The sequence below is a fragment of the Rhipicephalus sanguineus genome, chromosome 7 (assembly GCF_013339695.2).
Source record: "Rhipicephalus sanguineus isolate Rsan-2018 chromosome 7, BIME_Rsan_1.4, whole genome shotgun sequence".
Lineage (NCBI taxonomy): Eukaryota > Metazoa > Arthropoda > Arachnida > Ixodida > Ixodidae > Rhipicephalus > Rhipicephalus sanguineus.
In genome coordinates this window covers 91,825,032-91,852,470 of record NC_051182.1, presented here as the reverse complement: position 1 = coordinate 91,852,470, position 27,439 = coordinate 91,825,032, and the positions used below count along the sequence as shown (strand labels likewise).

At 47.3% G+C, this 27,439-nt stretch overlaps 1 protein-coding gene across 1 annotated transcript; it reads left to right on the top strand.

The window, feature by feature from the left end:
- The first annotated feature begins 1,468 nt into the window (after positions 1 to 1,468).
- On the top strand, positions 1,469 to 26,015 carry LOC119400789 (uncharacterized). Its single transcript, XM_037667739.1, has 4 exons — positions 1,469 to 1,534; positions 11,347 to 11,399; positions 16,405 to 16,497; positions 25,701 to 26,015. Exons 1-4 carry the CDS (start codon positions 1,495 to 1,497, stop codon positions 25,974 to 25,976), a joined length of 462 nt encoding a protein of 153 aa, XP_037523667.1. The 5' UTR covers positions 1,469 to 1,494; the 3' UTR covers positions 25,977 to 26,015.
- Positions 26,016 to 27,439: the final 1,424 nt, after the last annotated feature.

Sequence of the window (27,439 nt, the reverse complement as noted above, 5' to 3'; positions counted from 1 at the left end):
CTCCGCTTTTATAGCAGTCTAATAAACATTACATTTGTATTCTTATGATTCAGTAAACTATATTGAAGCATTGCTCGACCCCGGAGGAATACATTAAAAAGTTACGTTTGATATTCACATGATTGTACCATAAAGTGCACTTAGTTTCAATAATACTGACATACTCGTATGTACTCGAACGTGAGGGCTCACGTTACGTCGCACCATAAGTTACCTTTTAAACACCAGTGTTGTCGACGTGCCTGGCAAGCCCACGATGTGCACACAGCTACTACACTTACAAAAAACGTCCATATACTCAGTCTCTTCAGGCGGAATGAGAAGGACGCTTTAGCCTGACAAGCCCAACTCACAGCTCCGTTGACTCTTTCGCAGCGGGACGGTTCTCGTATAGCGCCGCCAATTACGATCTGAGACGATGGGTGTACATAGTCTCCATTTACTTCCAGGAATTATGTGGGACTGAAGCATGTCGTTTGAAGCTGTAGGGACCACTCATTCGCCTTAACGTTGAAATGCCTGCTAAGAAACAAGACTTCTCCTTGTTTGAACCGACAAGTCCGAACAAAGCCGACAGTCAGAAAGCAGTAAGTCTACAGCCTCTAGAAAATGAATGAAAGGGCACTATAGAATCTGCAGCATTCATATACTTGAACGCCTCGGCGAGCAGCGAATGCTTGTATCTTGCCACCTATTGTCCAAGGTGCGCACGTCATACGAAGGTCGATAGGTACCAGAAAAAAATAGCGCATGCAATCAAGTTCCAATTTTGAGCGTCAATAGCGCTTATGGGTAGAATCTTGCCTTCTGAAACAGCGAAGTGGCCACTTGTTTAAAGCTGAATACATTATGCGCATTTTCTTGCGTTCCGAAAATTATCTTCATGTCCATAGCTATCAGATTAGTGTCAATGAAGGGGGACTTTGTGTGACCCTTTGGGGCATACCAAATTGGCGTTTGCTAGTTATCGGTAAGTTCGTTTTCACATTCTGCCCAAGACAATTTGTCTGTAAATGAGCATATTTCCTAAACCATGCATTGAGCTGCAGAATTATAAGCGCACGTCATATTACAAAGACGCTGTACTTCCAAATCATCTGTAAAAGGCAAACAAAAAAGTGGAGTATGTACACACTACCACGCAATATTACAAGTACGTACTTTGAAAACCTGACGCACATATTTAGTGTAGCAAAGTGCACTTTCGCAGAGGAAAAATGTAAATATATCTGCCTACCTCACACTAACGGATCAAAAAGGACGTGGTCCAGACAGTAGCATATTTAAATGTTATTTGGCAGTGTTAATGTAAAACGACACTAAAATAACAGTCTTAGGCTTACCGGGGTTACCATTTAGGTAAAGTGCGACTTTTTATATGAAGGTGAACGAGAATGTCCGGCCACTGTACTTACTACCTTTGTCACTGCCTCATGTATTTATATAATTGAAGCAGGATTCTAAACTGCCTTCAGTAAAGCGTCGGCGGCCATCATGTTTGACCTGAGGTTGCTGTGGATGCTTCTCCTGGAAAGTGAGCGCTTGGAGATGTTTTTGTTTTATGAACGACTTATATGTGGTACTCAAGCAACACTTGCCTGAGCTGCTCTTCTGAGTACTCGAGTATAGTCCTGCCAATGAATATCTTCTCATAAGCTTGTGACAGTGCACACATCATTATACGAAACATTGTTTTCACATTTTAAAATCTTGCCAAGGATATTTAAATATGCATAAAGTGCTCTTATCTGGCGGCTCAAAATTCTGCCTTCTAATTTAATAGGCGAGAGTATATCATAAAATACCTAAGTCCACCAGCCGGAGTATTCCGCTTTTTAAAGAGGAAGCCTGGGATTTCTCATAAAACGCAAAAATTTACCGGCGTTCGGCGTCGGCAGCGTCAACACGAGTGATGCAAAAAATCAACATCACGTCATGTCACCGTATGACGTCATCATGACGCATCAGATCGCCAAAATTTGTGACGACATTGTTACGTCGTTATCACGTCACTGTGACTTCACATAACGTGGCGTCAGCTAGTGACGCAATCACATGACAGTCTTGCTTGGTCAAAGGTGGGCCGATCACGAAAGCAGTGCAAAACAAGCCTAGGTGCCTCCGATCCTGGAGGCAGTGAAAAACCACGTTAGGTGCAGAAAGCTTCAACAGGGTGCAGGGGCAGGAACAACGCATCGACTGAGAAGAAAAAGAAGATGGCTTTTGGCTTAGAGTCGTCTTAGGCTGAAGGCATACCGCACCCTGTGAGTTTTTATACTTCCATTACAATGCCAATCGATGCATTCGTCCACGTGGTCAAAATTCATCTATGCTATGTAGTGACAGGGAAGTAGATCCTTGCTTTGTCACAAAATTTTGCACAAGAAATTTTTCGCGTCGACTTGCGAGCTGCAGATGTGCTACGTCGTTCGCGATATCTTCGTGTTTAGCCTACAAGAACCGTGTTCCCGTTCAATCCATGCGCATTTCTCCGGAAATTGGCATCTCCCAACCTAACCTTCGGCACATTTTTTTCTATTTGCACTTAGATAAAACCTGTAAAATATGATACGATATCAAACAAGGATTTGAATATTTTCTATTGATGCTCTTGAGCGATTCTAATTTGTCGTGTAGGCCCTGTGTTGGGCCTTCCTCAGACACCATTCGTGATACGGTTACTGAAATGTCTGATGGAAGTATCACTTCGAGAATCCGGCTAAAGTAAATTTATCCTTAATAGTTGTTTACTATTTATATCATTATGAAAGCATAGGATCTTTAAGGCATACCGAAGTGGGTGAAGATGAGGTTTCGGAAATTTACGCTGCAAAGCGATTAAGCCTACGGCAGACACTGTAGAGGATGGCCCTGGTACTTTGAGCCACTTGTGGTTCTTCATTGTGCAATCACATCGCACAGCAGGCGGGCCTGTAGCATTTCTTCTTCATCGAACTGTGACCGCCATGGCCGGGATCGAAGGTGCGGGTCGACAGTCGAACATAGTAACCACTACGCCACCGCGGCGGCTTCGTAATGCAGTATAGGGGTGGTAATGCAGTATAACAAAAGCATCTCGGGATAACTTACAGCGCAACACCGCAAACGGGCAAAAGAAGAGAGGGACCCAGGCGGTGCTTTTCAGCGCTTGTGTCCTTCTTTTCTACTCTCCGCTTTCTGAGTCGCGCTGTAAGTTATCCCGCGATGAACATGCGCCAGTTAGCTCAACTAACGCTTCTCCATAAGAGCGTGTACAAAACTTTTCTCCCTACTTTGTTTATGCATCGCAATGCGGATACTTTATCAGAAGATTCTGCTGTATTTCATAATATAACGATAGAGAATTCGTACGGGTACACTTACGTTTCAAGCTGGAAGAACAACAAATTGCCAGCGTGTGACCCTTTCTGCAACATTTGAAAGCGAAAGCCTGCGGCACATTTGGCTAGAATGAAGTTGTAGAATCGGGGACCAGATCCCATGGAATCAATAATAATGAGGCGCAGTACAAGAGACACGCATTTAATTACTTTGGCGCTCTCAGTTTATATCAATGTTTCTGCCTTTCCACTGAACCCTTCTGCGTCTTGCGTAGTGTTGTTCTCTTTGTCGGATCAGCGCGCCTTTGACTGATCCACAATGTCAATTGACGACCTCATCATGGGACTACATGTAGTGACGTCACATCAAGATATTCATGACGTCACCTATTTTGGCGATATGTGAGGTCATGCTGTCACACGATGGAGTCGTGTTGTGAGGTCATCGCTCACTCGAACAAGGTCACGTTGGTTTTTTTTTTTTTTTTTGGAGGGAGCCCGCGGATGTTTTGCTAGGCCTCGCGATTCCTCGCGAATTACCTTGGCAAGAACCGACAGTATATACGTAGATCTAGCCTATAAATATTTAACTTATTTCATATAATGGAAATATACATGCTGTAAAAATGAACACTTCTGCATTTCCCATTTGTTGCGTCAACATATTGTGTTTATGGGTGTTTCGGCAACAGGCCTTTGTAAGCTTGAATCACAACGCTAGCACGGGGGCTCATATATATATATATATATATATATATATATATATATATATATATATATATATATATATATATATATATATATATATATATATATATATATATATATATATATATATATTGTTAAGGTGTTTAATAGACAGCACTCAACGACAATGAGTAATGGCGACAGTCACGGCAAGGCACGAACTCCCTGCGCGAGCGGCGTTCTTCTTCAAGCAACCAAAGAGGGCGACCCACTAGAAGGCGCTGGAGAGGGTAACCCATTACCATGTCCAAAGGCTTCTCTACAATTACCCCGGGTACGAAAAGGGAGCCGTCCGGCGACCTAACAACTCGTCACTATGAGTGGGTCATAGTAGGCCTTGAGGCGCTCCACGTTGTCAATGTCGCGCCCTCGACGGCGCATGTCCGAAGCTGGTTCGATGGGTTCGATCAAGTAGTTGACCGGGGATGTGCGCTCGACGACCCGGTATGGGCCTTCGTATTTCGGCAGCAGTTTTGAAGAAAGGTCACTTGCAGTGGTAGGGACCGAGAGCCATACAAGCGCTCCAGGGAGGAACGTGGGTGCAGAAGTAGTGGTGCCATCGCGAATGCTCTTCTGCAGCTCTTGTTCCTGCGTCGTAAATGTCTTGGCAAGCTCGCGACACTCTTCAGCGAGCCTGGCTGTGTCAGAAATAGGCGCACACTCAGATGGATCTGGCTTGTATGGAAGTATCGTATCGATGGTGTGCGACGGGTGCCTTCCGTACAGTAAGAAGAACGGTGAAAAACCAGTAGTGCTCTGAGGGGCGGTGTTATATGCGTAGGTGACGAAGGGCAGAATGGCATCCCAATTGGTGTGATCGGCGGCGACGTACATTGACAGCATGTCGCCGAGCGTTCGGTTAAAGCGTTCGGTTAGGCCATTCGTCTGCGGGTGGTAAGCAGTAGTTTTGCGGTGAACAGCATGGCACTCTTTCAGAATGGCTTCCACGACTTCCGATAAGAAGACACGGCCTCGATCGCTGAGAAGCTCTTGGGGTGGACCGTGACGCAGTATGAATCGGTGTAGTAGGAAGGAGGCAACATCGCGCGCTGTAGCCGCTGGGAGGGCGGCGGTTTCGGCGTATCGCGTTAGATGGTCAACAGCGACGATGGCCCAGCGGTTACCAGCCGAAGTCAGAGGAAGTGGTCCATACAAATCGATGCCCACGCGCCCGAACGGACGGCTAGGGCAAGGTAATGGTTGTAGACCTGCTGGCGACACGTGCGTTGCAGGTTTTCGGCGTTGGCAATCGAGGCAGGAGCGAACGAACTTCTGCACGTAGCGGTACATCCCACGCTAGAAGTATCGTTGTCGAATGCGGTGGTAAGTTTTGAATACCCCAGAGTGCGCGCATTGCGGGTCAGAGTGGAAGGCCTCGCATATTTCAGAACGCAGACTGCGGGGTATCACTAGTAGCCACTGGCGGCCGTCGGCGTTGTAATGGCGTCGGTGCAGGAGGTTGTCACGAACGGCGAAATGGTGGGCTTGACGACGCAACGCGCGAGTGGATGGTGTTGCCGTCGGATCAGTGAGCAAGTCGATCAGCGAGGTGATCCATTTATCCTTGTGCTGTTCGGTAGCGATGGTGTGAACGCTGATCGAAGCAACAGCTATGTGAGATACTAAGCAGGGGGCATTGTCGTCAGGCAAGGGGGAGCGCGAGAGGGCGTCGGCGTCAGCATGCTGGCGTCCGTTGCGGTACAGCACGCGGATGTCGTAGTCCTGCAGGCGAAGTGCCCAGCGGGCGAGACGGCCTGAGGGATCCTTCAATGACGACAGCCAGCATAGTGCATGATGGTCGGTGACGACATCAAATGGGCGACCATACAAATAAGGTCGAAACTTTGTAAGGGCCCATATGATCGCCAGGCACTCTTTTTTCCGTGACTGAGTAATTGGTCTCGGCTCTGGTAAGCGTACGGCTTGCGTATGCCACGACATATTCGGGGAACCCTGGTTTGCGTTGCGCAAGGACAGCGCCGAGGCCTACACCGCTGGCGTCCGTGTGTACCTCCGTTGGGGCCGTAGGGTCGTAGTGGCGTAGTATGGGAGGAGACGTCAACAAACGACGGAGCTTTGCGAACGCGTCGTCACACTCGGACGACCACGAATTTAGGGGTCCGTTACTTCCAAGGAGCTTCGTCAGCGGCGATATGATGGCGGCAAAGTTTCGTATGAAGCGTCGAAAGTATGAACACAGTCCGACGAAACTGCGCAGTTCTTTGACGGACGTAGGTTTGGGAAATTCGGCCACGGCCCGAAGCTTGGCCGGATCGGGAAGGATTCCGCCTTTGGACACGACGTAGCCGAGGATTGTCAGCTGCCGTGCCGCAAATCGGCACTTCTTCAGATTCAGCTGGAGGCCGGCGTTGCTCAAACGGGTCAAGACATGCCGCAGACATTGGAGGTGCGTGGAGAAGTCCGGAGCGAAGACGACGACGTCGTCCAGGTAACACAGGCACGTGTGCCATTTCAAGTTACGCAGAACGGTGTCCATCATGCGCTCGAAGGTCGCGGGCGCATTACACAGACCGAACGGCATGACGTTGAACTCGTACAAGCCGTCAGGCGTGACAAAGGCTGTCTTTGGTCGAGCGTCATCAGCCATGGGTACTTGCCAGTACCCCGAGCGCAAATCGAGAGATGAAAAGAATTCTGCTCCTTGGAGGCTGTCAATCGCGTCGTCGATTCGCGGCAGTGGATAAACATCCTTGCGGGTGATCTTGTTGAGCCGTCGGTAGTCCATACAGAACCGCACAGAATCGTCCTTCTTCGCAACGAGAACAACAGGAGACGCCCATGGGCTGTCGGAGGGCCGAATTACATCGCGTCGAAGCATATCGTCCACTTGCTCGTTAATTACCCGGCGTTCTGTGGGAGACACGCGATATGGACGTTGCCGCAGTGGTGGTTGGGCGCCAGTGTCGATGCGATGCGTAACAGCGGACGTGCGGCCGAGGGATGGTTGCCCGACATCGAAAGAATGACGAAATTCATCCAACAAGCACAGAAGCTGCGAACGCTGGAACGACATAAGGTTGTCAGCAATGGAGGGACCAAATACATCAGTAGGTGACGAATCAGACGTGGAAACAGCACTGATGGTGCGGGAACTGGTACGGTGCGAGTCATCGGGTGCGTCCAGAACTTGTGCGTCTTCAACGGGTTCCACTTTGCCGAGACATTCCCCTCGAACCAACGTAACAATGCACGGGGATGGGTTGGTAACAAAAATAGCGGTGCTGCCCTGAGTGACTCACACGGTCGCGAAAGGTACCAGCAACGCTTTCCTAGTGCAGACGCGGGAAGACGGCGAAAGGAGTGCAATGGTATCGGAGAGACCGGCGCAGTAGACCGACACAGCCGTTGACGAGTTTGGAGGCACTTTCGTATCGTCTTTGACGAAGATCTTGCTCACTGCCGATGGGCTGTCTGTCGGCGTCAAATGTGAGAATGGTGAGAGTTCGATTTCGGCTTGTGCGCAACGAATTACGGCGTCGTGGCGGGAGAGGAAATCCCATCCCAGGATGACGTCGTGAGAGCATGCCGCAATTATGATGAACTCGACGTCGTACAGAACGTCCTGAATGACGACGCGAGCAGTGCATACTGCTGTAGGATGAATACTCTGGGAGCTCGTGGTACGGAGGGACATCCCAGAAAGTGGCGTCATCACTTTTCGAAGTAAGCGGCAAAGTTTTGCGTCCATAACGGATACAGCGGCTCCGCCGGCAGCGTCATCGAACGCTGCCGGCGGAGCTCCTCGTAGCTCTGGCATAGCGTTATGACCTCGGCCACTGTGCCAGAGTTTTCGCATATATATATATATATATATATATATATATATATATATATATATATATATATATATATATATATATATATATATATGTCGTCGCTTCGGATGTGCGAAGCGATGACAACAACAATATCTGCGGTCTCACGTGCCAAAACCACAATATGATTACGAGGCACGCCGTAGGGCTCCGGAAATTTCGACCATCTCTGGTGTTCTTTACCCTGCAGAGACATCGCACAATGCACGGGCATCTAGCATTTCGCTGCCATCGAAACTTGTGTTTATTTCGTTATTCATATGCTGTATATATATATATATATATATATATATATTATGTGTGTGTGTATACTATGCGCATGCATATCTGTAGATAACTGCGCATTGTACGTTTTACCGTACTTGAAGTGCTTAGCATATTTCTTTGCATTTTTTTTCTTCTTTTCGTTTCTTCCTGCCTATTTATTTTTAGCAAGTGTATAATCAGCATAATTAGCTATATTTGACCTTGTAAAACTAGTGTACCTGCGCTAGTAGTGAATGCACTACGGTATCAATGTGTAATTTTGAGCAACTATTAATATGCATTTTTTTTCACTTTTATCAAGTGCTGTACCCTGTGGTTTCACCGCCGATGGGTGGCTGGGGCTTTGTCAAGCTGTCATTGGACAGTTTTTACAGCGAAAGCTGTTATGAGATCATTTCACCGGCCGTTTTTGGCGCCGTAGTTGTCCGCCGCCGCCGCCGCCGGTGTCCGTAACCAGTATCGCTCGAAATAAGAAAAAAAAACGAAATATGAAAAAAATTCCAGGATGGAAGGAGGTTCGAACCTGGGCCCTCTGCGTGGGAGCCCAGTATTCAACCTCTGAGCCATGCCGGTGCTTTTTCTCTTTTTCTTTCATGGTATTTATTATAATGCGTATTTGAAATTATCACAAACGCTATGACGTAGTGATGCATTCACTTAGCGACAATAATCGCACAAGCACTGCACAAGCATTCAAAAGCTTACATGCATATATACTGTGCAAGTCCAGAGAAGCAGGAAAAGTCACTCTTCAAAGCTTGTTACACGTGGAGGCTGGTAAGGATGAACACCTCATCAAGATGGGGTGCCAGTCTGGTGTGATGTCAAGTTCTTCGTAAATGTCCTTTAGATGGAGAGCCATACGCATGAAATGCATACTTGAAGCAGTGGTTAGTTCTGCATTACGGTCTTGCATGCGCGTTTTCCACAGACTGTGCAGTCCCATAAGGAAAAACATGTCAAAGGGCACTTCATCAAGAGACGTTGGGAGAAGGTAACGTATAGTATGCGAGTTAATGTTAAAATATTTTTGAACAGTTCGTTGAAGGATGTCCCAAAATAGAATGGCATCTTTGCAGCTAATAAAACAGTGTTCTACTGTCTCTGGTACATCGCAGAGACGACAGTTAACTGAAGAAACAAAAATACCTTTCCTCTGCAACCATGATTTCACCGGCAGTGTATCAGTATGGAGTTTGTAAAAGAAGGTTTTTGTATCAGGAGAAATTGAAACTGCTTTGCAAAAAGGTCCTATACAGGCTTCATGTAGGGAAGGAACCACATTAGCATATGCAATATAGCGTGGTAGAAGAGTAAAATAAGCACCAAGCGTCGCACAACGCGAGTTCTGTAACCAGGCGTCACACAATGCGAATTGCGCAACGAGTAGGTTGTTGATTGCTTCCAACCCATTACAAAGGGCTCTGTCATAATTCTTCATCGTCATCAGGCACAGCATCAACAAAGTGCGCATAATGCCTTTCATGCATTTAGCAGGTAGCACGGTTCTCCGTAGAATGACGAAAAATGGCACAGTGCCTGCTGCCCTACTTCTCAAAAATTACAATAATTTATAGCGTAATGGGTTCCTCGTAAGTGCACTTGTATTGGTTGCCAAGGAAGCCCATAAGCGCATGATCCATTTCCTCGGTGTCTCAGTAAAATTACAATTATTTATAGCGTAGTGGGTTTCTCGCAAGTGCACTTGTATTGGTTGCCAAGGAAGCCCATAAGCGCATGATGCATTTCCTCGGGGTCTCATTAAAATTACAATGATTTGGAGCGTAGTGGGTTCCTCGCAAGTGCAGTTGTATTGGTTGCCAAGGAGGCCCATAAGCGCATGATCCATTTCCTCGGGGTCTCAGTGAAGTTCTTCGCCCCCCCCCCCCGTCTCTCTTCCACGTCAACGTATGTTATACAGCATGACGGGAGAGGGAAATAGCGACCGGGCGTCACCCAATGCAAATTACATGACTGGTGGGCCGTTTAAAGCTTCCAACCCATTACAGGCGTAATTCTCATAGTCCTCAGTCGTCGCTTCAACATAGTGCACATAATGGCTTACAGACGTGTAGCTGATGCCTCGCTTCTCCACAGAATGACGAATAATTGCTTAGTAGGTGCTTCCCAACTTCACAAAAATTGTGATTTATGGCGTAGTGGGTACCTTTCTAGTGTACTTGTATTGTAGCCCCTAGAGAGCTTACAGCGGGCTCTAGAAGCGCCGCTATTTCTGCTTTCGCTGTGACTGTGCTGCGGTTTCAGCGCAGGGCTGGCGTTTTTTTTCCCGGCCACCTTTTTTCACCGTGAATGTTCTTGATTTCGGTGAAAATAAAGTTCTTTGATTGATTGATTGATTGATTGATTGATTGATTGATTGATTGATTGATTGATTGATTGATTGATTGATTGATTGATTGATTGATTAAAAATGCGACCACCGCGGACGGGATCTAACCCGCTGCCTTCGTGTCATCAGCCGAGCACCGCAACCACTGTTCAACTGAGGCTGACTAAGTGCAAAGCGAAGGGCACAGAATTGTGGCAGAGTATTACACATGAGCATAGCTTCAGCAGATTAGAGAGAGAACAACTTTATGAAATGCCTGCAGAGATGATGAGGCTCCCTCCACGCAGGGAGGACACAGAACTCAAGGCCGTCCAGCAGGTCTCGGCAGCTCTAGACAGACAGCGACCGAGCGAAACCGAGGAGAAGGGGGGCGGCGCCCCAGGAAGTGGGCCGCGGCCCTCTCGGACCCGCGGGAGTAGCTCGAGAGCAAGGCCTCGAAGAGCTGAACGCACGAGACTGACATAATGACCGCGTCGCGATGAAAGCTTCAGATTGCGCGTGGCTTAATCCATGAGAAGGTTTCGCAGAAGCTGTAAGAAATTGCGTAAATGATTTATGCTTTGAAATTATGAGATTATGTCTTTTGTATGTGTGCTGCTATTGCTTTTTTTGTCTTGTAAATAGCAAAAATTAAAGTGTGCTCGACATAATCCACCGAGAAATCCTCCTGCATTCTCATAATGTGTGTATGTCAAGTAAAGATATTATCCTTTCGTGGGAAGTACTATACCTACGTTTGGCTCTCTCGCAACAGCAGCAAAAAGAGTACACCGGAAGCTATGACCATATAACTTTTTAATTGTTGCTGTACCTATTTTGTTCGTAGTTCTGCACTCTACCGAAGCCGCCATTTTGGACTGTCCGCCAGGAATTCCCGAGGTAAGTGTATTTGGTGTCCAAAGGACTCCAATGTATTGTGTTATATTTAAGCGTGCATATAGCAATGAACAAAAACGTGTTTAATGGGACCTCGTTTCAAATAAAGTAATTTGTTACATAAAAAGCAATTCTAACGTTAACACCAACATTAAAATGTATGAGTGTAACACTTTTACGGAACGTGCTGCTTAGTTTGCAAATACGTCTAATGGCACCACAACATCATCGGAAAACTTTGTCGCGCTGTCCCAGTGTCATACCTGATTATTGGACCACTGTGGCGATTGGCGCTGAGATGCATGCACACTGCACGCGTGACACTCCACCCTTGCGCGCGGCACGCATTCTTTATATGTCAAAAACGGGTCTTTGAAGTGTTCGCGAGTAGTTTGATCACCCGCAGATCATAATAAGGAGTAAGCGAAGAGCACTGCAAGGAAAAAAAACATGGCTGATCCCTCCGTCATAGGAATCGGTATAACACGAAAGTTAAACTTGTCTTCACAGAAGTAGTGCTTATTGTGTAGTGATATATGAAAGCTATGTACAATGTCTATTCGTGTTTGGCAGCTATAGCACCGTTTGACGTGGATGCACCCATGTTGACAGCATGTCTCTATCGCGACGACTAACGCCCATGATCATGATTAAACCGTTGTGGTAGCTGACGGTGTGAACATATATTTGGACACAGCGAATCGTGAATCCCGCGTAAGTATGATATCAACAAGCTCATAATCAACACTGGTACCCGGTATGCGCTTCTTCAAAGCGTCGTCAATTAAGGAGAGAAACGGCACGGTGTGCGCTTTCTAGTAATGGGTAGCCGACGCCTGTGCTCGTGCATACATAACACACACTGCGCTTCAGCAACACGGGAGGTAGAGGTTCATAGCCTGAGCCGCAAACGCGTGCGTCCCGCTGGCCTCTGTCTCGCAGGCGCTGCTCTCGCTCCACCAAGGCACGACATTCGCCCGTCGAAATCGCGTCCTTTCTGCAACGCATATTGCAGCAGTTCTGTTAGTCGGTGCTCTCGCAATTGAAGCAGTCGGCCGCGGAGAAATCCCGTTGGTACACGTGGAAGCTGCACTACTCCGATGAGCCAAAGCACGCTAACAGGAAGCCAAAGGCAAAGAACGTAACTACGTCAAGGGTGCCTCGGTGACGCCAGCGCGGCCAGTCTACCTCTCCGGTATCGAGACGCTTTAACCATTACCTCCGATATCGCGTGCAATCTCGGAGGAAGCGCTAGTAAGTGTCGATCGTGAAGCATTACTTCTTTTCACACCTCACAGACGGCGGCACCGCCCCGCTCCGCCCGCCGCGAAAGAGAATGTGTGAAAGATATAAGGCGCGTTCGCGCCGTGTCTAGCATCTCCCGAGTTAGCTTACTCGGTAGGGCATCGGGCGCTTGCCGTCGCGGCCGCAACGTCGTGGGTTGGATTCCCAGCGGGGTATCTTTTTCTTGGTTTTTTCTTTCTCACCCGTTGGCGTCCATTTTATCAACGTCATATCCGTGACGGATGTACTTGGTGGACCCCGGCATAAAATACTTTCGTGTTAAAATGCAACAAATAACATGCGTGCAGGATTAAAAGCCAAGACCGCGGAGTACCTTACATCCGACCCATTAGCGCAACACCAGCCGGGAAAACGACGACGAGTCATATTTTTTTCTTCATATAACTGCTTTTGACGTCCTGTGTTTCCATGTTCTCGCTTTTCAGTGTTTTAGTGCTTGTGACAACCAAACCACAAGTATTTGATATTATTGCTATATGCTACCGACGGTGAGAACATCTGTCAAGCACGTTTTTCAGTGAAGCCGATTAGCGTATCTAAAGACGTATGCGGCATTTACATTGACTCGCTAAACCACTATGCAATTCAATGTACAAAACATCGCACGTCTCAACGGTGCATCGTCTATTGCACGGGTCTCAAATACGTGGCCCGCGGGCCGCATGCGAACCGCGGCTTCGTGAGGATAGCTTTTTGACTGTAGCGAATTATTTTGCTGCCTATTGCAATGAATAGCCGTTTGTTCGGTTAAGCTACAGAGATGGGACTGGTCTCAAGCATCTTTTTTTTTTCTGAGGCACCCCATGTGGTCACTATGAGTTCAGACATCACCGTGGAACGAAAACTCCATATTTAAGAATCGGCGTCCAGACCTTAGTCGTTGGGGAAATCAGTATCGATATGTTTTTCGAAACTTGATGTCGAAATGACTCATAAAGGGGATACGGGAAAGGCATTCTTTCAAATGGCATCATTAGGTGCCATTTTGTTCAAGCCCTCTCCCCCGCCCTCCTCCCGTTCTCTCTATCTGCACTGTACCGGCGCTTGTGGAACTAAATTTCGTGACTGCGGCCCGCTAGCTGAGGTGAGATTGAGACTCCTGGTGTAATGCAGCGTTGCACATGTGTGGTGCACCGTCTCAACGGCGCACAATACACTTTTCGTGACTCGTGCGGACACTTGTCTGTCAATGTTCTTTTTTACGTTTCGCGTACTGCAACCGTAATAGTTCACTCTAGCCGCATTGATCATTAGGCTAAGAGCTGTACTTCGTACAAAACGTCAGCTACAAAGAAGGTGAGTATTCAATGACGAATGAATGAATAACCATTCGAATGTAATTGCGATAATTGCAGACAAAAAGGAGGTAATATTTACTTATTTATGGACACGAATCAGCAGCTAAAAACGCGGAGATTTTGCGTCGTCAACACACGTTCCTCGATTGTGGCGAAGGTGTGCCATTGAACTCAATGGAGCCCTTCCGGCTCTATTGGCCGCGAGATCGAGCAGAGTCGCCGCCTGGCGGCTACTGGCTGAAGCGCGCCTAGTATGGATTGCTCCCTGCGTCGTCTGCTAGCCACGTCGTGTTTGCATGTGCGCGTACGTCCTGCACGTTCTCAAAGGGCGGTTTGTTCTGTTATGTTAGCGCGAGTTTAACTGCTCGTACGTGTACCTAACATGGTGTACAGAAGCAAATGTGCTTGCTCGGCTGCATGCCCATTGTAATAGGGTCAGTGAGTGCGACCATCGAGAGGGCTGTGTATTGGTGTCGTACCCTTCGTTCGCCAGAATCATTTCAGGGATGGTGCCGCTTTCTGGTTCAAGCACGTCTTAAAGTGCACTTGGCTTAAGATGTCCTTTTATTGTACGGTCGTGATCCCACTACAGAGACATATTTCTATCAAGTGAAGTCTGAGACTTCGGTACTCAAGCTGTCTCCTAAAAAAAAAGACAATGAAATGACACGGCAGTGATAAAACGGAGTTCCCACGCGCAATTTTACCTTTGAGCGAAATTTATGCAGAAATACCCGTGTGCTTAGATTTAAGTACGCTTTGAAGAACCCAGATGTATAAAATTAATCCCGACCGCGTGCCTTACATTTTTGTCGTATAATGTCACGCAAAACTTCATTCTTTTTTTTTACATTGTCTTGAGCGTTTGTGTGGAGTTGTTATAAATTGATGGATGGCAGCGGACATGATTAGTTTGAGAAAAAAAAAACTTTTTCCATCCAATAACCGGATCTTTGTTCCGTCACTGTCGTGCACGTAATCAATCGATGAAAACTGTGCTAAACACTCTTATATGCGTATGCGTATTCGCGCGAACAGTGCTATTGAACTCATTGCACAGGAACAGGGGCTGGTATACAAATGAAGAAGAAGTAAACACTTATGTAGTTCAGGCGTGCTACAGCAGTGCGTAGTACACGGAACAAAAGGTAAACACGTGCAGAGAAAACAGCAAAAAACGCCGTATAGTGCGTAAGCGGCGACTGTCATCCAGGGCGAGCATACTTTTTATCGGCAGATTGCGCTTCTCTCACTAGTAATAGTAACGTTGGATGTTCTTCGTGCCTCGATTATACAATGAAGAGCGTATATATTACCGGTAAACTGCAATCAACGCATTTTATTCGCCTACAATCGGCTCAAACAGCTCACAACCAGCGCCGCTGTCTGCATTTGTATACGCGCCGCCGACCGCCTCTCCACACTAAAGCGGCGACGGTGCTGCCTCCTATAGGTCGATCTCGCGGCGAATAAGGACATACGGTGGGACTGAATGATCCAGTATATTGATGTGGATTATCACGATAATGAAATCTTGCGCTGCGAATGATATGTTCTCTAGATGCAATTTTGTGAACAAAATATACGGCACTCACGCATTTCACATTTCAGACAGAGTGCACGTCCATAGAACTTAGTTTTATTGTATTCTTCTGTCCACCGATTAGAATCTACCGTATACTTGAGTGTTCGACAAATAATACAATGATATTCTTAAAATAATATATAATACTATGCTCGATAGCTTGCTATTCCACGCACCCACATTTCTCCGGTGAACTGCGAGTGCACCTATTGTGATGGAAGACACTCTAGATCATTATCAGTGCATCCCAGTGCGCAGTAGGACACGGGGACGCACACTACTGTGTTCTCAGTTCGTTATAACACGCTAAGGCACACAAGCAGTACTCCCAGTGCAGCGCAGTGCGCTGAATGGCACTAGGAGACACTGGAAACGCTGTTTTTTTTTGCTTTTTTTTCAAATACGATATGTTTTATGTAACGCTGAAATAGCTTCAACTAAGACAGGTGAAAAATAACGCAATAGCATGGTTCATTTACACAATTTTAAAGGTGACAGGTATTTCATTATGTTTGGTGAGAAAATAGAGCAGACAGAGAGATGAAAAGAAAGGCACGGACGCTAATGAGATGTTAGTATCAGGGTTGCTACCTTGTTATGGGTTGGAGATGTAGGTATTGGAAATACGAGGAAGTGGGGTATAAAAAAATCCCACAAAGAAATGAAAGCCCACGCGAAGAAAGGGCAGCGCTAATAGGCGCAAAATATGATGAGAAAGTACAATTACCTTAAGAACACACGCGCACATGCACATTCCAATTTTGTATGCATATGACCTGTTAGCAGGAAACACAGTCGTAAATAGTACGTTGTATTCCAGAAAACACCTGTGCCAAACTGCAACTATTATTGTGGCAAGAACGAAGATGATGTCTGGAGGATGGGATATTACGTTAACGGTACTGCGTGTGAGGTAAGCACAGCATCTTTGAGCCATAAAAGAAAGATGAAGTTCTGAGCTCCAACTTCCAACTTGCCAGGATTTCGACTCCTAAAGTGCACTCGTATTATGCAGTATAATGCTGCGATCCCTTGAACTCCAAAATAGTCTGTCTCTCCTCGGTGTCTTACCATGCTCAATATGTATGTCAAGGTTAACATCATCAAAAGTGACCGCGCCATTATATGAAGAGAGTAGTCGGTGCGCAGCTCTGTAGTTGAAGTATTGCACGGCCGATGCATAATATAGTACCAGATGTCACGACATAAGAAATGCGTAATGAGTGGGTTATTTAGGTGACCCCCCCCTCTTATAACCAAAGGCTCAGCCCCAATTATGCATTATCATTATCATAAGCAGCATCAAAAATGTTCTCTTGCATATCCGTACATTAATTACAAAGGTCTCTCCAGGTCAATTGTGCGACAGATTGGTGTTCAAAGCTTTCACACCTATACAAAGGCAGTACCGCTGTTCACCATCAGTGACCCGCTCATAGCTTGCTGTGTGGCCCGGTGAACGCCCATACCTGACAGCTACCAACTATTACAGGCTATGCCGCAATACTTACCCAGCATCCTGGCCAGATTTCCTTATGAGCCGACTTTTACGGATGCCTTCACAGCCTCAATAGCAGTGAACATGCTGCCATTACCGTTTTCGAATGACAAAACCTACCGGCCAGTATTTTTAAAAATACTTGCACGATAAATTGCTACTTTCTATGCAAAGTGATTGCCGTTAGCGCCCTAAAAGCGTTTTTCAGAAGGCTGCTCCTCTGGCTATGCTGTTTGCTGGTACCGTGCTTCGTGCCCTGCGCAGGATTGAAGTTTTTAAGTGCGAAAGCGTATATATGCTGACGGAACAATAAAACTGTCTGCCTCTCCTTCATCCGTTCCTCTCTTATGCTTGACGACATGGTGTAAAAATAAATCTATGAAACAAAATAATTTTCTTCGCTGTGCTGGGTGTCGCAGTAGTAGAGGCCTGACACTCCGAAACCGAGTGTCTTACCTACTGGACTCACACCTATGCTTGCAGTAATCGCGCCCCCTGCGCTTCGCTTTCTGAAATGCTAGGCTGGTTTCGGTTCTCGGTGGATGACTCAACCGTGTCCCAATGAAACGAACGTCTGTGCCCCTAACATTGGCCGTTTCAAACTATCCTAGAGTAGCTATTGCAAGTACAGTTGCAGAGTTCCCACTACATCATAAGTCTTCCTTTTGCGATTCAGCAAAATTTAGGGCCCACTACACATCCGTAAGGCAATACGTGAACCTACGCAGGCGCTGACTTTGTTGATGCTTTTGCTGCTGATGATGATTTACTATGTCTGAGTGCTTTGTAATCGGTGGACCTTTAAAGCACCCGTTCCTTGCGCAATTCATATGTTTTGACCTGGCGTTATTCTGCGCTTCTGTCATCCAATATTGCATGCGTTAAGGACACTCGTCAGTTTAGCAAAGCTTCAATTTGGTCTAGTTGGTACGGCATAGTAATCGGCACCACTAGTTCCATCCCTTGTTACGTTTCTCGTTTGTCCATTTCACTCAGCGCATCCACATTACTGAGACTCATCAGACTACATCACATTCATATAAAGTTTTTTTTCCGCAAGAGTTTCTAGCAATGACGTAGCTCTGTGTTAGAACACCTGCTTGCAACGCAGAAGCCCTCGGTTCGATTGTCACTGCAACCAAATATTTTTATTATTTATTTTATTTACATCCTTCTTGATTTCTCTGTCACGGACAACGCTGAGCTTTCGCTCACAACCAACGACTTCGGCACCGGCGCCGACACAGCAATTTCCGCGAAAAGAGATTTTTATCACTATCGCCTTAATACATGTAAACCATATGAATGGGTTGTATACACAAGCAGTAGAAAGCAAATTTAAAAGGAAAACATTTTCTATAAAGGCTTCATTGCAATACATCGTTATGGTCTAATACAAACCCTCCCTGCGTCAACTTGTAAAGCCTATGCACATCATTCGTTACAGAGAGGCATAAAATAATGAAAATAAAGCCTCTGCAATTGTACACACTACAACTCAAACTTTGCGAAGATTAAATGCCAAGCACGCATTTTCTTGGTCGCGGATTGCGCCTTCAATCGGGCCGTCCCGGACGCCGACAAACGCAAGAAGCATGAAAGTCGCCGTGACGATGCCGCCGGAAAATAACTTTTCAGAGAAGGCCACAATTATAATTGCATAATAATGAACTACGCTTACGCATCTCTCACATAACTAGGCAACGAGATTCTCTGTAGAGATCTCTGCAAGACACGTAGCGGCAGCCAAATAAGGTTAGCCTTTTTTTCTTGAATGTTTTTAATTAGCCAAGCATGAAAAATAGTACTATATATATTAGCAGTTCCTTTCTTTTGACAAAATGTTAAAATAATTCTCGTATGGTATAAAAAGAAAGGTTCCTGCCGTATCCAAGATCGAGTTTGAGATAGTTCTAAAGATATCTTAGCGGTAGTAATAATTTTGAAGTATTAGTGTTAAATATTTTTCTGGAAGAGCAGCGAAGACGAAGAAGTGACAAGCTAGCGTGGACCCCAGCGCACACCCGCATTACATTTTTTTTAGTTTTTCTACTCAGCATCATATAAACAAGACGTTCTCTAGTTGGGCTCTGCTTCCTGCTTTTCAACAGAATGGTGCCGCGACCAGCATAAGAAGAACAGTTGAAGATCCCTGACGATGAAGCGAGCTACCTGAGGAGGACGGGGGGGGGGGGGGGGCGATTCTTAAAAGGAAGAAGGAAATGAAAATGAAAATTGGGTGTGGAGTGCACGATAACTGTCTCTCAAGTGAGGACACCACAACCGATACATTCACGGGGGATTGGGGATTGAAGGGACAGTGAGAGTGAAAAGAGTATGGTAAAAGAAGAAAAAGAAAGGTATGAGTGGAAAAAAAAGTAAGGGGGGGGGGGGCAGGAGAACGGGCGTCCGAGTCACCGTGGTGAGCGGCTAGAAAATTCGTTCGACTAGGCCGACATCCTCGACAAAAGCGAATAGGGCCGCAAGGGCTGATCGGCGACGGTGCACGTGGGCGGTGGGATGGAGCAAGTCCTGTAGGGTCGCACACGGCAGTCCGACGAGGCGGTAATTCATGACGAGCCGCTTCCGCGCAGTGTTGAGAGAAGGGCAGTCAAGCAATAGGTGGCATAGGGCTTCGATCGCGCCGCAATCGGTGCAGTTCGGTGCAGCAGCGCCGCGAAGACGATGCCTGCGTTCCGCGGGCCACACAGAACCGGTCCTCAGGGCAACAAGAAGCGCGCGCTCGCGGCGAATGAAACCAGTGGCTGGGATGGGAGGAGGGGGATGTCCGGCGGCGACCCGTGCGTCGGGATGCTCGCGCACTAGCTCCCGGCGAAGGTTGTTGCGTGCCGAGTCGAACGAGCTGGCGTAATCTGTCAGCGAAGTCTCGGCGGAGTGTGCTCGTTTTGCGAGCTTGTCTGCAGCCTTGTTGCCCGCGATGCCGACGTGTGAAGGGAGCCACTGAAGGACCACATCACAGCCTCGTTCCTGGAGGGCCAGCAGGCGGAGTGTGGCGCGCTGAGAAAGAAGGGGGCCTCGTTCCTCTCTCGCGAGCTGGCGCAGGGCAGGTTTCGAGTCGCAGAAGATTGCTGCGCTAGTGACGGCCGGCGAATTGCGCAGGAGGTCTGCAGCAAGCTGGAGCCCGACTAGCTCAGCTGTTGTTGAGGATGCACAGTATCGCAAGCGGCACTGTCGTTCCGAGCTGAGCTGAGGGGCTACGCAGGCGGCCGCGGCTGAACGATCCTGCAGGACGGACCCATCGGTGAACACTAGCGTCCTCCCGGCCAGGTCCTCATACATCCGCGCCGCGGCCTCCTGAGCAATGTCACTGAGGGGGGTGTGGCGTTTGGATTGAATGGCCGGCAGGTGCAAGTTCACTCGAAGGGGCACTCGACGGTGAGGGGGTGGCCAGCGCGAAAGGCATGCGGGATCGTCACCCACAACACCGTCGTACATGTCAATAAGTTGGCCGACACGTGATTTTGGCACAGCACGTAACCGCGAGAGTAGGGGACCTGCATCAGGCGCTCGGTGGAGACGCTGCAAGTGGCACAATGCGCGCAGGTCCGCCGTGAGCGACGCAGACCACGCACGAGCCTCCGCGAGGGTCTCGGCCACACGAGGGCCACGAGGCATTCCGTGACACATGGGGGTGACTCGGCGTAGGTCCTGGTTGATCAGTCGCCACTGTGGCGCCTGGAGTTTGCAGATCGGCAGTGCGTAGTGGATGGCAGACAGAGCCATCGCCTCGTAGATGGTGCAGGCGAAGGCAGCGGGGCAGCCGTTGCCGCCTGCGAGTAGTTGGCGCACGGCCGACTCAACGCGACGCGTTGTCTGGCGTACACGTCGCACCGCCGGGAACCATCGGAGGCGATTGTCTATCGTCAGGCCGAGGTAGCGGACGTTGCTACTCCAAACGATTGGTGCACCATCCACCTGAAGGCACGGAAGACGTCGTCGGGCTTCAACACGAGGGTGGACGACGAGGGCCTCGGTTTTCGGCCTGGAGATCATGAGGCCGATGTTTCTCACGAAGGCGGCCACACATTGGAGGGCCTCTTGCATGCAAGCGCGCACCACCGAGCACTTTCGGGTCGGTCCACGCACATACAATGCGACGTCATCAGCGTACACCACTGCGCGAACAGGGAACACAGCCGTTTCTGGTAGGCACTTGACGAGCGGCGCGAGTACCAGATTAAACAAAAACGGGCTGCGGACGCTGCCCTGTGGGACGCCACAGCTGACAGATCGCGGCGCACTTGTCGCCCCGCCCACGCGCACAGTAAACGTTCGGTCAGTGAGGAAGGCCTGAAGGTAGTTCAAAAGTTTGCCCTCAAGACCTTGCGCGCGCACGGCACTGAGGATAGACGAGTGGGGGAGTGAGTCGAACGCCGACTTTATATCAAGGAGGAGTAGGATGGCCATTTCTTCATCATGAAGAGCTTGCTTGAGGGTGCTCACGACTGCAGCCATGCAGTCGATGGTCGCGCGATGTGGCCGGAATCCACACTGCTCTGGTGGGAAAGCGTGCGCACCTCCGCGATCCACTGTAGCCGGCAAAGAGCCATCTCCTCCGTAGTTTTGGCCGCCACAGAAGTGAGGGAGATGGGCCTGTATGACGTCACCAAACCCGGCGGTTTGCCTTGTTTGAGGACAGGGAACACAGTCGCGGAACGCCATTCTTCCGGGAGGACAGCACTGGAGAAAACTCTGTTGAATGCATCCAACAAGAGTGGGCGCTGGGAGCCATCCAGGTTTCTCAACAGCTTATGTGTGATTTTGGCCGCTCCAGGGGCGCTGCGCTTGCGCTTTCTGAGGAGAACCCGTTCCAGTTCGTAGAGGGAGAAGTCTTCTTTGCAGAGAGAGCGAATGTCAACTGAGGTGATGGGATCCACGGGAGGCAGGGGAGGGAGTGGGGGTGCGGCGTTTGTCGTGACACCGCCAGCGCTCCCCGATCTAGAGGGGGAAGGAGGCGCGAAAGAGGCGGCAAGCAGTTCAGCAAGCTCCCTTTCAGTGATGCCCTGCGCAATGGCTATGGCGAGCACTGGGTAGCGCGACGATCAACGCGACGACGCTGGAAGAGAAACCAAGAACGATCCACGTCATCACGAGCCCTTCGATTCCAGACCTGATGACATGGCATCACGTTCATCACATTCATCAACGACATGACGACTCTTATGCGGACGGAACCAACGCCAACTGGTGAGCTGACCGATCATCTTAACCTATTGAAGATAAAATAAACGATGCTCACAGACTTTGACAACGAAATAGAAGAGCATGTCACTGACGATAACCTGGAGGATGAGATTAAAAGCGTCGGGCAATATCCAGATTCTATCGTCCTCACAAAGTCCCACGCTGAACGCATTTTATCCTCTCCTCAAGCTGTAGCTACGCACGCATCTCACGACTATTCTCATCAAGCACGTGCGCAGATTAAGCTACCTAAGCTCGATCTACTGAAGTTTAATGGAGACGCAATTAGATGGCCCGAGTTTTGGGATCAATTTGAGTCAACTATTGATCAGAACCGCCATCTCGCAGGCGTGGACAAATTGAAATACCTCCGGTATTACCTGTCGGGTAAAGCAGAAGGTGTCATCAGCGGCCTGGCCACAACTAATGGAAGTTATAACACAGCTATGCATTTACTCAAGATTTACAAAGATTCGGCCATAAGTGGCTGATTGTTAACGAGCACATGCGCCGCCTTCTAAATCTGCGTAAAGTGCGTTCGTGTGAAGATTTAGAAGGGCTTGAAAGGTTGTATGAAGATGTCCAAGCCCGCATGAGATCCCTTCATAACCTTGGTGTTAAAGACAAACAACATGAAGTACTAAATAAAGACGGCTTTAATACAGAATCATCCGCAAGAAATGGTGCTCCGTTATACTTAGCGCACCTTGTCTTCGACAAACACAAGCGGTACTAGTGACCAAATAGATGAATTGTGTACTCTTCTAGACTTCTTGCGCCTTGAAGTAAGAAGCCGGGAACAGGCTTTACTGATGACTGTTGATCAAAGAGAACGAGTCCTAACCACAAAACGACAATCTACTGAACATACACAAGGTTCTGCATCTATGTTAACAGTAAAACTAATTCCGGAGAGTTGCATACTATGCGGCAACAAAGACCACTCGGTGGATGTATGCCCAGCTGAACTCACTTTAGACGAGAAAAAGCAGAAACTGCTCAAGTTAGGTTACTGCTTCCGATGCGCTAGACAATTTCACAGGGTCAAAGAGTGCAGACGCCGGAAGAAATTGAGTTGCGCGAAATGCAAGGGACGACACATCACAGCGATGTGCGACCCAACATGGAAGCAGAAGAAGACAGAAACGCAGACAACTGTTTCCAGCTCGTCAACAGACTCGATAAAAAGCACAGCTCTTCTTCAGACCGCTAAAGTTTGGGCTCAGGGCACTGGAAGGAAACACCTCGCAAGAATGTTGATTGATGGGGGCAGTGAACACAGCTTCATTACGGAGGACTTGTCAAGGAAACTGAAAGCCACCTTGTTAGCCAAAAAGCAGCTCGCCATCTCGGGATTTGGAAACATTTCCGCACCTCTTAAATATTATCGGAGAGTACGAGTCACGCTGAATAGTCAGTACGACTCAAACTCACTTGAAATAGAGACCATAGAAGTTCCGGAAATATGCAATGGCTTGTCAGAATTGGAAAGACAGGTGTACTTGATAAGGTCAACAACAAGGAATTGCGTTTCGCTGACGCCACAGAATCGCACTGCTCGCCTGAGCCTGGAATATGCATACTTGTAGGAGCAGACTATTACTGGCAGGTTGTCAGCGGAAAAATTCAGTGACTGGACGACTCCTTGACTGCCATAAAAAACTATGATGGGATAGACACATCACGGAGACACCAGAAGTCTACCTAAGTTCAGCAAGCCAGAAACAATAAGGAACTTATATATGTGCCTAACTAAAACCGACATTTCCGAGCAACTGAGGCATGTTTGGGAAGTAGAACATCTGGCGCTGGCCAACGAAGATAGACTTTTGGAAATTGACAAATACGACTCCGTTGAACGAACTCTTAAAACCAGTGGACGTTACCAAGTTCGACTGCCTGGACGCAGCGATTGTTTCGAGGTTAAATACAACCGGGGTGCAACTTTCAAGAGGTTGGAGTCTCTGCAGAAAAAGATCCGTCGAGATCCGGAGCTTCAGAAGGAAAATGATTATTTGATAAGCACCTCGTGCAAAGCAACGAGCAACGCATTCCAAGAGACAGAGTCGTCACGCGAAATACTTCAGCGAAGGTGGAAACACGGTCAACGTGTGCTAAGCGATCTCGGTAGCCGGTGGTGACGAGAGCACTTCCAAGAGCGTTGCTCCATTTACGTCAATAGGAATACAAGCAAAGAATCAATGACGATTGGAGACATCAACTTAAAGGACTCGACAAGACATCTGCAGAAGGTGGAAGAGTCGCAGAAGTATTTACGGAGAGCGACGGCAAAGTTCGTTGATGCACCGCGCGCTTCTGCGGGCACCACGTTGTGGAGGCCGGTGCAGATGTTCTACCGCCAATAATGTGCTGGAAAAGCTTCGACATCTCACAGACAATCATCTTGAAGGAAGCGAACCCGCACTAATTGTTCGGTGGGGAGCTGTTAAATATTATTTAGGAAGAGCAGCGAAGACGAAGAAGTGACAAGCGAGCGTGGACCTGAGCGCACGCAAGCATTCCATGTTTTTTTTTATTTTTTCTACTCAGCGTCAATAAACAAGACGTTCTCTACTTCGGCTCCGCTTCCTGGTTTCAACAATAGTATCCATGTAAGTGCACCACTTTTATGCGAGCATTTGCAAAGCGTTTATTGGCATGTTACGTTTTTCTTTACATTTTGCGGATAGACCAGGTGGTAAGTAGTGAAACGTTTTAATGAGTACTACAAACATGGGAATGACACTAGAATCGTTTGATTTCATGTATAAATGTCGTGGCTGGGCGAAGATTGCTTCTTTTATAATTGCCAGTCATACATCAAAATATTATATTTCACAGTGTATAATGACATCTCGAAAGGTGGTTGATTGGATATGCTAAATAAAAATGAGGATATAACCAACACTGTTACCGCGTAAATTTTGTGTTTAGTGTATATGTAGTTTATGTACTGACGTCTGATCTATGTTTGTAGGTATACATGTTTATTGCATTGTGTTTCTTTTTATTTCTGCCAGCACCGCAGCCTGCTGTTGCGAATTTCTGTTATTGCTAGATTCCAGAATGTTGCGTATACCCTCGTCAGATCTTGTGTTCTGTTGCCGCCACCGCCTCTGTCTGATGTAAAGGGGGGTGAGAACGTAGTCAAGCGGACAGTCGCTTTTATTCTCACCCCCTCCATCAACTTTGTATTGGTGGAAATAAACGTTATTATTATTATTATTATTATACAGACATAAAAGACACGCCCGAACTTACTTCCGTGCAACAATATGAAAGAGGCAGTTCCTCTCTCTAAGGATGGGCGAGTATAAAAATAAATAATGCAACAGCCAGCAATACAATAAATCTTCATCGGGTAAAGTCGACAGCAAGATAAAAATGCCTTTCGGGTTTTCTTTTCCTTGCAGTACCCATATGAGGACAGTATAGGAATTTGCGCCGTGGTAGGAGGACACCACGGATGTTATTGGCACAAAGACGCTGATGTCAAAAACTTCCTTAAGGGAAGTACTAAAGCACCGAAAACCACGAAGAAACCTAGGAAGAAAAAACCTAAAAAAGTCACCACGACTACCAAACGTGCAAAGCGAAAGAAACCGAAGAAACCAAAAAAGGGTTCAAAGAAGACTAAACAGAAAAAGAAAACAAAGGAGCCCAAGCTTCCTGATCAACCGAAATGGTAGGTAGTTAGATGTGGACTAATAAATATCGAAGAAACCTGATACCTTCTCTGTTCTTATTCAGCGTGTTCGACTTTTGCAACAGAAAGGCCGCTCGCAGTCCATCGAACAACGTACTCTGCCTCTTAAACTGGAAAACGTTGGACAATGTTCAAGGAACGCTGTAGTTTACTGGTGTGCCCTTCAACAGGCAGATATTCAATGATTACAAACAGTAGCGCTTACCATGAGCTGGAACACGCTGACCTTTGTCGAATGATTTTGATCAGTGAGACGACAGTGGCCTGTAGTGGTTGATTTATTAAGTCTATGTAGATGAGACAGCGTTCAATATTCCAAATTTCCTTCTAACCACACCGCAATGAAATTTCAGGGCCCGCCACTGATGTCGGACGCGCATTCGCAGTGATCAGTGATTCAAACGCAATAATCATACAGCTTTGATGCAGGTGATTTTTGTGCCAGGATGCAGCGCTGGAAAATCGCTGGTGTACTATTTATCACACAGCCTTATGAAAGACATTCGTTCCATAGCTTTTCACACTCCAGTAACATGGTTTCTCCAGCACCAATCCGAGGCGTAACTTCCAGGTGCAGATAAAAGCAATAATTATCAGGTTATTTTGTCATAACTGAGGAATGCGCGTCTCAAGTCTGGTAAATTCAGATATAGCTTTTGTGTACTCCAAAAGTTTTCTTTAGACCTAGCTTAGTAGAATGGCCCACAATGCAGTCATTCCGCGTGTGTACGTTGCGAAGTTCCGCAGCTTGAAATCGCGCCGTACTCAAACTGATGGTATCGCAAAATTTATTCACTTTAATTTTAATGTACCATGAATTAAATTTTCTCTTCTACTCTAATCTAATTAATTATAGCTGTATGAGGATCCAGCAATATTTCGCAACGGGCCATTAGAACTGATGCCTCTGCGTTTGCTGATCATGAAACAGATCGAAATCAGTGAGCATTTACATACAAAAATGGCTTCAGCTCGAGAGGAAGCAGAGTGACAGCGAGCACAAGAAGCAGGCCGCACGTCAAACAACTGGGTGACATAAAGACGTCTTGGCGATTAGCTGCGACTCCAAAAAATTTAATGAACATCACCTCTTAAAGGACCACTCATGTTTGGGAATTGTGAGCAAAGAAACGTTGCATGTAGATTGGTCTGTATGCAGTACGTAACATACCTACACGGAGCGAAAATGGTCAAATTTTACTACAGAATACCCGTGCATACGTTTAAAGAAAAACGCGCTTAGAAAAAGTGTGTGTTATTAGTAGTTACTACTCTGACCTTCGAGCACAAAAACTCGGTATCGTAAGTGGAATATAGAATATCTTAGGGAGCGAAATCTTGCGCTCTTGGTTGCAGATAGAAAGCTAGCTGGATTCATGGTAATGCTCGAAGCGTTTTACAAGACAGATGCGCAGTAAGCACGCAGATAACAAAAACCTCGAAATA